This window comes from Conger conger, chromosome 9 (assembly GCF_963514075.1).
Source record: "Conger conger chromosome 9, fConCon1.1, whole genome shotgun sequence".
NCBI classification, from domain to species: domain Eukaryota; kingdom Metazoa; phylum Chordata; class Actinopteri; order Anguilliformes; family Congridae; genus Conger; species Conger conger.
The window spans coordinates 25,961,571-25,973,608 of NC_083768.1; the positions used below are offsets into that span (position 1 = coordinate 25,961,571).

The following is a 12,038-nucleotide window of genomic DNA, read 5'->3' on the forward strand; positions in this document are numbered from 1 at the left end:
CAGTTTCAGCAGTTATATTAAGTTCTTAACAATTCTCACATGTTCATATTTATTTGTAAAATTGAGAGAGAGAGAGAGAGAGAGAGAGAGAGAGAGAGAGAGAGAGAGAGAGAGAGAGAGAGAGAGAGAGAGAGAGAGAGAGAGAGAGAGAGAGAGAGAGAGAGAGAGAGAGAGAGAGAGAGAGAGAGAGAGAGAGAGAGAGAGAGAGAGAGAGAGAGAGAGAGAGAGAGAGAGAGACCATGCTTTAGTTAATTCTGTATATTATTATTTATTACTTTGTTTAAATCAGTTTAAGTGATTATTTGACAGTTTAATGATAATAGTTTTGTGTTTGATTTGTTCATTCCAATAATTCAATTTGTTTTTATGTTTAACCCAGGAAGAGACCACAGGTGAAATTACCTTTTATATGAAAGGGGCAGATGTTGCAATGGGGACCATTGTGCAGTATAATGACTGGTTGGAGGAGGAAGTAAGGACTCAAAATAACAACCACTCTCACACATATTTATACTATTATCTATTATTACATAATGCTATACATTATCTATTCATTGTTGTTGGTTATCTTACTTATTGTCTCTCCATTTGTCTTTTGCTAGTGTGGTAACATGGCCAGGGAAGGTCTGCGCACATTGGTGGTTGCCAGAAAATCTTTATCTGAGGAGCAGTACCAAGACTTTGAGGTGAAAATGTGACTAACAAGCGACACAATAGAGCATGTCACCTGAGCAATGCATGCCAAGCTATACACTATACCAGAGCAAACTGAACACTGAAACATATTGCTAATGACTTCCTAGCTCTGCATCATTAGGCTAATGCTGTTTCTCACTCTGCAGAGCCGTTATAACCAGGCCAAGCTCAGCCTGCATGACCGGGCTCTCAAGGTGGCAGCCGTGGTGGAGAGCCTGGAGAGAGAGATGGAGCTGCTCTGTCTCACAGGAGTGGAGGATCAGCTGCAGGCTGAAGTGCGGCCCACCCTGGAGCTACTGCGCAATGCAGGCATCAAGGTGCAGTTACCCAGCCCTGCCCTCAACCACACAAACCACACAAACCACACTAACCACACTAACCACACAAACCACCCTGGAGCTACTGCGCAACGCAGGCATCAAGGTGCAGTTACCCAGCCCTGTCCTCAACCACACAAACCACACAAACCACACAAACCACACTAACCACACTAACCACACAAACCACCCTGGAGCTACTGCGCAATGCAGGCATCAAGGTGCAGTTACCCAGCCCTGCCCTCAACCACACAAACCACACAAACCACACTAACCACACTAACCACACTAATCACGAGTACCCATGTTCTGCATAAACTCAGACACCCATACTCAAGCCTCACATTCCCTTGTTCAAGCACACAAACCTTTGTTGCAGCAATCAAATGCACACACACACACACAACCACATAAACCATGGATACAACATGTCATCAACACTCAACCATAACCACACTGCACTGACATCAAACTGACTCCTTTTTCAAAGGAGATGTGCTCATCTGCACCCTCCTGCATTGATGGGTGGTTGCAATGATGTGCAAGAACACGCAAAAAACGATTGAGCATACAGATGAGCATACAGATATTTAGGGGTCAAATGCAAAAGAAAAATGGTGCAGTAGTAACAAGTTGTCTCATAACCAGCTGTGGTAAATGGTTTAATACTGTGTTGGTGCAAATGCATCAACAGTATCCAGCATTATCCAGGTCAATGGTCTATCTCTCCATGATTACAAAAGGAAAAGCATATGTTCTTGTCTTCATATTTTGTTGGCACATGAAAGAATGCCATTAATAGATGTCTCCCCCTTCTCCCTTTTTGTAAGTTCTGCTCACAATTTGCCATGGTATAGTTCTGGGATTCATTAATTATTATATATCCTTCAACCCGGATGATGCCAATTGGTGTCATAAAACACTCCTTCTATCTCCATCTAATAACTGTTTTTTTTGTTATGTAGTCGAGCCTCTCAAATATATTTAAATGACAGACAATATAACCATGCCTGAACTGACTCTTTTGGTTTTGGTGATGTATTCAAGGGAACACATCTTTTTAATAATAGGGCCTATCAACTCATCAATGTCATATCCTAACCTCAGCCTAACATTTCCTGATGGGGACAAGTTCTCTGAATAAAATTAGGGGCTGCATGAAATTACATAAACCTGCTTAATCTGTAAAAAACTGAGGATAGTAAACAAAAATGTCAAAATCAGCTCAGGGCTCAAGGCGTTAAGAGGGTTTGTCAGTACTCTTGTCAGACTTTTAGTTCCTCTATCTGAGTCGCTGTTTCCCTGTGTCTTTTCCCTTTAGCTCTATAAGCCAGTAAGCATGTCTCACTGCTTAAACAAGTACCATGCTAATCTACTTGAAGTTCTTCACCTGTCAGAATTTAGAACAGAAATATTAATTGTGTGTTATTGTGACCTGATTCAGATATGGATGTTGACAGGAGACAAACTGGAAACAGCCACCTGCATTGCAAAAAGTTCACATTTGGTTTCCAGGAGCCAGGACATTCACATCTTCAGACCAGTATGTGTTTTTCTCCTTTGTATGTGTATAATTTAATTGTGTGCCGTGTGATAGTAAATTATTCAAATAAATTTAGACAATACAGTCTTCTACAAAGGTAAAATCTACTATGTTTGGTATAAGCTGGCATTGCCCTCATTTATTATTTAAATCTAGAAAGGCCAATCATATATAGTAGATGTGCACTTCATTGCTTCACTCATTTAAAATCCTTCTTGGCTTCAACCCCTGCCTTCCCCATTTGTAACAGCTCTTGCCTACATCCTCATCCACGTACAATGGCTCCCTTGGTCACACTTCAATTTTCTGCACCCTATGACTGGAATGAACTGCAAAAATAGTAGATATAAATATGTCCCCATCTACTTTTAAGAATGTTATCATGGACACTCATGGAGACTGATAGCTGCAACTATGCTTGTATAGGTCTCTAATAGAGGGGAAGCTCATTTGGAGCTCAATGCATTCAGAAGAAAGCATGACTGTGCCCTGGTCATTTCAGGAGATGCACTGGAGGTATGTACAACACAATATTATGGCTATTCAGTGGAAAGAGACCTGCTTTGTACAACAATTGGAAGCTGGTTAAAATTCAGTAAGGACAGTATAAAATCAAAAAGGGGATTCTAATAATGCTTTAAAGCATGATTAGTGTCTGTTTGTTCTTCCAGACAGCACAAGACAGTGGAAATGCATTTAATTTTTTAGCAAACTTCCACCGTTATGTAAATCGGTGCCTTGTAAAGATCATGTCATGTAAAGAACTGTATCAGTGCCTTCTGGCATTGTATTGAACAAAACATGGCTTTAAGTCATCAAGGGTTCAAGGTATCAAATCAGCCTCAAACCATTATGCTGCTGCCAAATATGAAGTAGATACGACAATAAATGTTTCTCCTGATGAATTGTTCTGTTGAACTCAATGAAAGAAATATTCAGGAGAAACAATTGACAGCAGCATGGTGGTTTGAGGCTCATTTGATACCTTGGACCCTTAATAACTTAAAACCATTTTTCCAACAAATGTGTTCCATACTATATCAGCATTATTTACAGCTGAATCTAGTCCCACCCCCCAATTCCCACAGAGATCCAAATGCAAAGAGTTTTAGTATTGGTTGTAGGCCGACCTGAAAATAAGATTTCCAGACTCTGATGAGGTCACAGACACCAGGAAGTCATGGCCTGCAAAGGAGATGAAACCAAATACAATACATGACTTTTTTATTTGACATTTTGTTAATTTGTCTCAAACATTGAAATGGGGGACTACATAAAAATGTACATATGCTTGTTGCCCTAACTGAACAATTGTGAAAGGCAGTGCATACATTATTTGTGTCAGCCGTTAAAGCTGGTGATGGATATGTCTCCGTTCTTGATCCCTTGCTTATTAATATATATGTGTTTTTACCCAGGTGTGTTTGCGGTATTATGAGCATGAGTTTGTGGAGCTGGCGTGTCAGTGCCCGGCTGTCGTGTGCTGTCGCTGTTCGCCCACGCAGAAGGCACAGATTGTCATGCTTTTGAAACGCCACACAGGCAATCCCACGTGTGCAATAGGTGAGTGTCTTACTGTGAGTATAAATTGCAACTAGGTACAGTGTGTGTATTGGCACTGATGGTTTCTTGAGGGATAAATGTACATGGCTGTTACGAGTGTGCATTTTGCTGACACACACCTAGTCCCTGATGGATTATTATCATTTGTAGTAGTAGTAGTAGTAGTAGTAGTAGTAGTAGTTGTGGTGGTGGTGGTAGTGGTAGTAGTAATAGTAGTAGTGGTATGATGGCAGTAATTGTAATAATTTTAATAATGAATATATTCTATACTTCACAACTTAACAGTAGAATCTGTATACTTCCTATCACCCAATTGTGCCCATGCTGCAAAGCTCATCATAACCTCCATTATCGATTTTGGAGAACGCAAAAATAAGCATTTGCTCTCCTCTGAAGCATGTGATGCCTCCTGCAGATTATTACCACAGTGTATTTGCAAAGTGGGCTCTCAGACATGAGCCTGATAGTTTGGCAATAACTATTTTCCTTATCTGACCTCAACAGAGATGTAGAAGAGAAAAAGGACAAACCTTTTCTCAGATTTAACCTAGACTACCCCTATATCCCTCAGGTGACGGGGGCAATGATGTAAGCATGATCCAGGCTGCAGACTGTGGCATTGGCATAGAGGGAAAGGTAACGAGATGCATCTGTCCAATCAGCTCTCAGAAGCTCCTGTTCAGTCTTCTACTCTTCTCTGCAGCTGTTCGTGTCATTATCCTCTCCAGAATCTACTCTCATTCCTGCCATTGTTATTGTGACTAACTGGACATGACACTTGTACTGTTATTTGTAATTCAACTTGAAACCGAGGTAAAAACCATGTTTTTGTTCTGCTAATACAGGTTAGTAGCCAGCTGGCTATGTAGTTTGCCATTGTGCTGGCTTAACACAACTACTGTATGTGCACTCACCGAGCACTTTGTTAGGAACATTTTTACTTTATTACACATAATTATTCATGTGATTATCTAATTAGCCAATTGTGTGGCAGCAGGGCAATGCATAGAATCATATAGATACGGGTCAGGAGCTTCAATGAATGTTCACATCAACCATGGAGGGAAAAATGTGACTTTGACCGTGGAATGATTGTTGGTGGCAGACAGGGTGGTTTCTGTCTCAGGGTATGTGTGTGTGTGTGTGTGTATGTGCATACCTGTGTGTGTGATTGAAGCACAAACAAGTAGCAAAGAAGGTTGGGGAAAGTTTGTTTAGTTTACATTGTGAAGTCATGGAGGAAGCCAAACTTCCATCTTGCATGGACTAAATGTGGCACCAGCTCTAAAAAGGCAATGCAGTCAGGCTTTTGCACACATACTCTCAACTTACTTCCCTTGGAATTGGAGGAGGCTTGCTGCTCAGGCCTGAAGCTCACTGTCTGATGGTCCTTTGACTGCAGGAGGGGAAGCAGGCGTCCTTGGCAGCAGACTTTTCCATCACCCAGTTTAAACATATTGGCCGGCTACTGATGGTCCACGGACGGAACAGCTACAAACGCTCTGCTGCACTCGGGCAGTTTGTCATGCACAGGGGCCTGATCATCTCCACAATGCAGGTACGTTATTTCTCACAATATTTACGATGAAAGTCTGAATGAAATGAGCCATTTCATCATTACTTATGCAGCAGCAGTTGTAGACTAGTATTATCTGTAGTATTAATTGCTATGAACTTCATTTGAAGCTGTCAGTAATGATACTAAGCACTTTTGGTTGCCTGACGAAAACCATTTATGTTATTTGTGCTGTTGCTAATGATATAATCATTATTAATAATTCATTTTGTAATAGTAAATGGAAGCGTAACCAAATTTCTCTTTACAGGCAGTGTTTTCCTCCATTTTCTACTTTGCCCCTGTTCCCTTGTACCAGGGTTTCCTGATGGTGGGGTAAGGTTTTGTTTTTTCAGTGTTCCCTGATGGTTTCTGTCATACCAAGGCCTCCTCTTAAACAATGCTTCTTTATGTGTACCAGCCTATTTACATGGCTCTTTCTCCTGCCTCAGGTATGCCACCATATACACCATGTTCCCAGTCTTCTCTCTGGTTCTGGACCATGATGTGAATCCAGAGACTGCACTCCTCTATCCTGAGCTGTATAAGGACCTTACCAAGGTCTGGCGGTGCATATTAAGAGCTAATTATGGTGATTAACTAATTATACAGTGCAGCTCATAAGTATTTGGACACTGGTACAATTTTTTGTTCTTTTGACTCTGTACTCCAGCACATTGAATTTGAAATGAAACAATGAATATGGGCATAAAGTACAAGTCTGAAGTACATGACTGTCACCTTTAATTTAAGGGTATTTACATCTATATCGGGTGATCTGCATAATCCCCCCATTTTAAGGGACCGAAAATAATTGGATAGTTGACTTCTCAGCAGTTTCTGATTAGTTAGGTGTATTCAGCTGCTTACTTAGTAAGAGTATAAGAAAGCTTTCCGTATCTAGTCTTGATTCTAGGCATTGATTCTAGGATTGCCTTTGCGGCCTGTTCTTGGCATTTGTCAACATGAGGACCAGAGTTGTGTCAATGACAGTCAAGGAAGCCATTGAGAGAGAAAAAGAGATATAGACTAAACCATAGGCATACCAAAATAAGCACATCGGTGACAGCCCGTTTGCATAAAGGTGACAGTCTGCATTCTAACCTCATATTCATTATTTCATTTCATATCTGATGTGTCAAAAGAACAAAAATTGTACCACTGTCCAAATACTTACAGATTGCACTGTATGTCATTAAAATATTTCTGCTTGTAATATTTGTATTACATTTCATTTAGAAAATTGTAATAAATTGAATTTACATTTTTTAAATTGTGTTTAATCTTGTTTCTTTCCTTTTGTAGGGACGTTCCTTGTCTTTTAAGACTTTCCTTATTTGGGTATTAATAAGCATATACCAAGGTAAATATACTATATTATATACATTTTTATTGTATTCTTATTTATTAATCTATGGCAGTGGTCCCCAAACTTTCTGGGGGCTTCTGTGTATGCAGGTTTTCATTCTAACCACAATTGCATTCCCAGAATTTTAACAAACAGTTCATTTTTCTTTAGTTGTTTTTCATGTTGAGAGATCTTAATGTCAGAAAAAGCTATGCATGCCATGACAAGATAAAAATCCCATGTTCATATTGTGCTATAGTGCAAACAATGATATAAAAAGAGGTGACAAGATTAAAACTTTTTACCTCTTTTTTAAAGAAAATTGATAGCTTGTTAAGATTCTCAAAGCCCTCAGTTTCTATTCACTGTTCAACTGTGCTTGAAATTAAAAACAGCATACACAGAGGTCCCCCAGGACTGAGTTTGAGAGCCACTGATGTATCAATTTTTAATCACTCAAGTTCAGTCTGTACATTTTACACTCCACAATATATGCAATGAGTACAATCACTGACACAGTGTGCCAGTAGCATTATATAAACATTTACACCCAAATTCAGTTATTAAATACAACAGTTTATGTATAATTTTTTCTCAGACAGTACATCCTCATGAAATCATACTGAATCATACTCTAGTATTGATTTATTTCGATTATATTGTTTATGAGGTAGAGTTGATAGTGCCCTAAGCTACTTCCCTGAGAAAGCATATGCTAGAACATTATCCAAATGCAGTTTTTGGTCCTTCTCTTTGGTGTTCTGTATTTGATTAATCATTGACTCCCTGATAGGTGGTATCCTGATGTATGGGGCGTTTCTGCTGTTTGAGTCAGAGTTTGTGCATGTGGTGGCTATCTCCTTCACCGCACTCATCATCACAGAGCTCCTAATGGTTGCCCTAACCGTGCGCACCTGGCACTGGCTCATGGTCTTTGGAGAATTCCTCAGTCTGGCATGCTATCTAGCTTCTCTCGCTTTCCTCACTGAATATTTTGGTGAGTGATAACCTCAGCCCTCATGGGACTATTGATGTTTCCTGTGTTAATCCCCTAGTCTGTGGATGCCTTATTCATGAAGTTAGCTACCTTTATTTATGGGTGTCTTGTCTTTGGTGTTAAAGGTGCAATAGGTAATTTCGGACCACTAACAGTCAACAGTCTCATGCACTGTTTTGGAAAGCTGACAGTGGCGACAGAGCCTGCCATCTTTTTGTAGTGTTCTAGTAAGAAAATGTTCTTTGAATAGGTGACTTGATGCTGACTTAATGAAATGTTAACTGTATCGTGCTACACAACACAATTCATATTTTAAGTTTTAACTTCAGCTAACAAACTATATTATGATAAAGCAAGTTATTTGGCTTTGTAACTAGCTGGCTGTAACTGAGACAAATATAGGTTTAGCAAAAGATGTAGCGATTTTTCTCTACACACACGACACATAGGTCTCATTTTCTTTGTTTTAGCAATATATGAGATGTAGGATCTAAGGATCGTTTGCTGGTGGATTCCGCCACTGCCGATGGGCAAGGTTTATGCTCGTGCATTTTTCAGAATAAGAATAATGCCAAGTTACTATCTCAACTGAGTCTGAGTCAATTGTGTGTTTTTATGTGTTGCAGTTAATTTCTCAGAATGCACAATATGTTTTTTTTGCTCAAACAAGTTAAGCAAGTGCTGATTCTATTGAAAACTATAATTCTATTTGTGATATAAAAAGCCAAAGTTAATTGGTTTTCATACTGCTGACCCTTTTCTTGAATCTACTGCAGTCTACTTGCTGTAGGTGATTTTTTTAAAATCCTGAATACTGGAACTTCCAGACAAAATACAGTTTTTAAGGTTTCACAATGTAGATTGGGTACTAATTGGCCATGAGAGTGGTATGTTGTGTCAGCTTCAACTCATCAGCCATTTCTTCTCTTCTCAGATCCATCATTCATCACAACCAAAGAATTCCTCTGGAAAGTGTCAGCGATAACCCTTGTCAGCTGTCTTCCTCTCTACATCATCAAATACTTGAAGCGCAAATTATCTCCATCAAGCTATTCCAAGCTTACTTCATGAGTGAAGACTTTGAGCAGCAATTCAGTTTACCTCATGAAGAATTTGATGAGTTACTCCAGGCGTGCCTTGTGAGCAAGGATTTGGAGACCATCCCATTCTTTCTAAGTAGGGTATTCCTTGCTGCTGAACTGAGGTGAATTGATGTGTTTAGTCACGCTAAGACATTAGAATGTTAAAGAGAAGAGCGGGAAAAGCCTGAGATTCACCTTTCAATTTGTATTGCACTATTTACAGCTCTGCCACACTTGGTATTAACTTGCATTCTGTTTCTTGCAGTATGTGGCATTCCTGGATTGTTCATTATTTGAAGGTTATTGTTGACTTTGCTGAATGGTTTTTTAACAAAGAAATATACAAATAATAATGTACAGGTATATGTACAGGTTTGTACTTTTTTAGCTACAGGTCCTAATACTTTTCCAACACACTGCATGTCTTGAATATGCACTGTGAACATTCTATTTGTGAAATTTTCAAAACAAATTATGCAGTCATAAGAGAGTTATTTGGCAAATGTATTTGTTCTGAGAACAATTAGCCTCTTGCTTCTCCTTTTTGCCCTCAATGATGTTACTAATTGCTTATTTATGAATCATGATTCTGTAAACCCATTGTACCATTCCTCCACTCCAACATAAATATCATTTATTTATGATTTAATACTCTGCTCCTGAGCATAAACTTTTTAAAAAAAGTGTTGAAACAGAACAAAGAAACAGACTTTCTTTTCAGTTTTTCTTGGTGCACATTTCTACCAACTCAAGAGCAATACATTTCATTTTTATCCAGAAAGGTCTTGTGTAACAAGTGTTAAGCATGTTTGCCTGATGTTGAATCGGAGTGCAATGATGCCTGCAGCAGTATGATTTCATGTTGACGGCATTGCTCATTTTTGTTATGCAACATAATATGCTCACCTTTTCATACAGTGCCACTAAAATGTACCTGCTTAGTATATCTGAAGGAAAACGTTAGATAGATGGTGTCTAGCACTGTATCAAGCCTGGTCTTGAAAACCTTGAGTTCCTGCCTCCACTACATGACCTGGCAAGCTAATCCACACAGTGACCACTCTCTGTGTTGGCCCTTTTACTGCTAGAGCACAGTGAATCGAACTTGAAATGCTTTGATCAACTATTAAGTTTTTTTTCAAATTGAGCAATTTTGCAATTACAATTTTGTACCACCCATAAAGTAATCCTGCCTTATGTTTTTATTTCCCACATGTAGAATGTTCATTTACTTTATTAATTTCACTTGCTAGGTTTTGGCCCACTTCTGGATTCTGTTTAAATCTTCTTGAATTACTTAGTAGATAGCTAACCCTCCCATTATTGTATCATCTGGAAATTTAACTAATGCACTTTCACTGACCATGTCAATGTCATTTATGTAAAATGAGGAAGAGCTGTGGTCCCAGAACGAACCCTTGTGGGACTCCACTGCCCACAATACCCTGCTCAGATAAGATCTCTTTGTTACATCCCATAACCTGTTCGGATACCCACTCTAAAATTATCTAATTCCTACAATCTTCATTTTGATAATGAGTATGTCTTGGTACCTTATGAAATGTTTTTTGGAAATCTAAATATATAATATAAGCCCTGCTACCATCAAAACACTGGGTAGCTTCCTCAAAGAATACTGAAATGGCATGATCCTTCCTTGAAGGATGTTATGATTTTCATTTGTGGAATGATTGCAGTTACATGCAAAGCAAGTTGAACTGACAGGCCTGTAGTTTTTAAAAATACTTTGAAAATAAAAATTAAGTAGCCATTTTAGATGAAAATATCCTTATAAGGCAGTGCTCCTTCACTATTCCTAATGATTCTTGCCGGCTTAAAGTGAGAGTTGCTGTGTTTTTGCTCTCTTAATGATAGCCTGTCTCCTTCATCTTCATTTTTGTTTGTTTTTATTACTTTTTTACTTCACCAACTACCCCTTTCCAAGTTGGAAAAAATGGCCGCAGCCACCTCATTCACCAATAAATGTATTGTGTTATGATTGTCATCCAGTGAGAATCCCCTGGTGGAGCAACTCCTGTCCAATTCCGCAACATGACACAATGGTTGAGCAATAAAGCAAAGTTCAGAGAACCCACCTGCAGCTTCGCCTAATTGCGCTGGTTTCATTCCAAAAAGTGCCAAGACAATGTATTTTCAGTGTTTTCATTATTTGTGAATGTGTTTGCAACATCAGTATTAAATCCTTTGTTGAATTTAAATTTCATATTAAATTAACCCCGAGTAGGTTTATTTTCATGTATTTTTTACAGTGAAATTTTCAATCAGTCTGGTCACTCAATATACGTTTGAAAATGTTAAAACTTACGGTTTTCTCTCAATAAACTGTTATGATTGCAGTGTTGTAGCAACAATGGTTCCTTATTTTGTAATATGTGGACACAACAGGCTTGGGGGGTTCTCACCTTTTCTGTTTTGGAAGTCCACGAATTACGGTGAAGATAGAATCCTTCATACATCTTTGCTTGGCATTTCTCTGGAGGAATTATCATTATTATTTTCTCAATGGCATGCACATCGAGAGTACTGTTTACAGGAAATGCTTTTATAGGAATGTTATTATCATCCGTTTGTATAGACCAGGGGTCGGCAACCCTGGTCCTGGAGAGCCGCAGGGTGTGCTGGCTTTCGTCTCCACCTTAAAATAAGCAACCGATTCAGACCCAAGAAACCAGGTGAGGTGAGTTAACTGCAATCAACGGCTTTCATTGATCAATTAATGCCAAGTAACAACGAAAGCCAGCACACCCTGCGGCTCTCCAGGACCAGGGTTGCCGACCCCTGGTATAGACTCTAGAAGAAGATGAGCCCATCTACAAGGTCTTCTCACCAGTACTGGCCAAGTTATAGCTAATGGGACCGTTGTGTGCGAGCAACCACTTGACAAAGACACCTTCTCCCAAGTACACAACCAGCCAA

The 12,038-nt window shown here is 39.2% G+C and overlaps 1 protein-coding gene across 4 annotated transcripts in view; it reads left to right on the plus strand.

The window, feature by feature from the left end:
- Nucleotides 1-11,458, plus strand: part of atp9b (ATPase phospholipid transporting 9B) — a 34,226-nt gene extending 22,768 nt beyond the window's left edge. For 3 of the 4 annotated variants that reach the window (XM_061254947.1, XM_061254948.1, XM_061254949.1), the window contains 13 exons: nucleotides 380-472; nucleotides 603-686; nucleotides 843-1,013; nucleotides 2,458-2,556; nucleotides 2,983-3,072; nucleotides 3,975-4,119; nucleotides 4,691-4,755; nucleotides 5,522-5,677; nucleotides 5,946-6,010; nucleotides 6,127-6,235; nucleotides 6,980-7,037; nucleotides 7,816-8,019; nucleotides 8,954-11,458. In XM_061254947.1, coding sequence (XP_061110931.1) covers nucleotides 380-472; nucleotides 603-686; nucleotides 843-1,013; nucleotides 2,458-2,556; nucleotides 2,983-3,072; nucleotides 3,975-4,119; nucleotides 4,691-4,755; nucleotides 5,522-5,677; nucleotides 5,946-6,010; nucleotides 6,127-6,235; nucleotides 6,980-7,037; nucleotides 7,816-8,019; nucleotides 8,954-9,090 — 1,476 coding nt within the window. In that variant the 3' untranslated portion in view covers nucleotides 9,091-11,458. Of the gene's footprint in view, nucleotides 1-379; nucleotides 473-602; nucleotides 687-842; nucleotides 1,014-2,457; nucleotides 2,557-2,982; nucleotides 3,073-3,974; nucleotides 4,120-4,690; nucleotides 4,756-5,521; nucleotides 5,678-5,945; nucleotides 6,011-6,126; nucleotides 6,267-6,979; nucleotides 7,038-7,815; nucleotides 8,020-8,953 lie in introns of those variants that run through there. The other variant, XM_061254950.1, reaches the window with a different exon arrangement.
- Nucleotides 11,459-12,038: the final 580 nt, after the last annotated feature.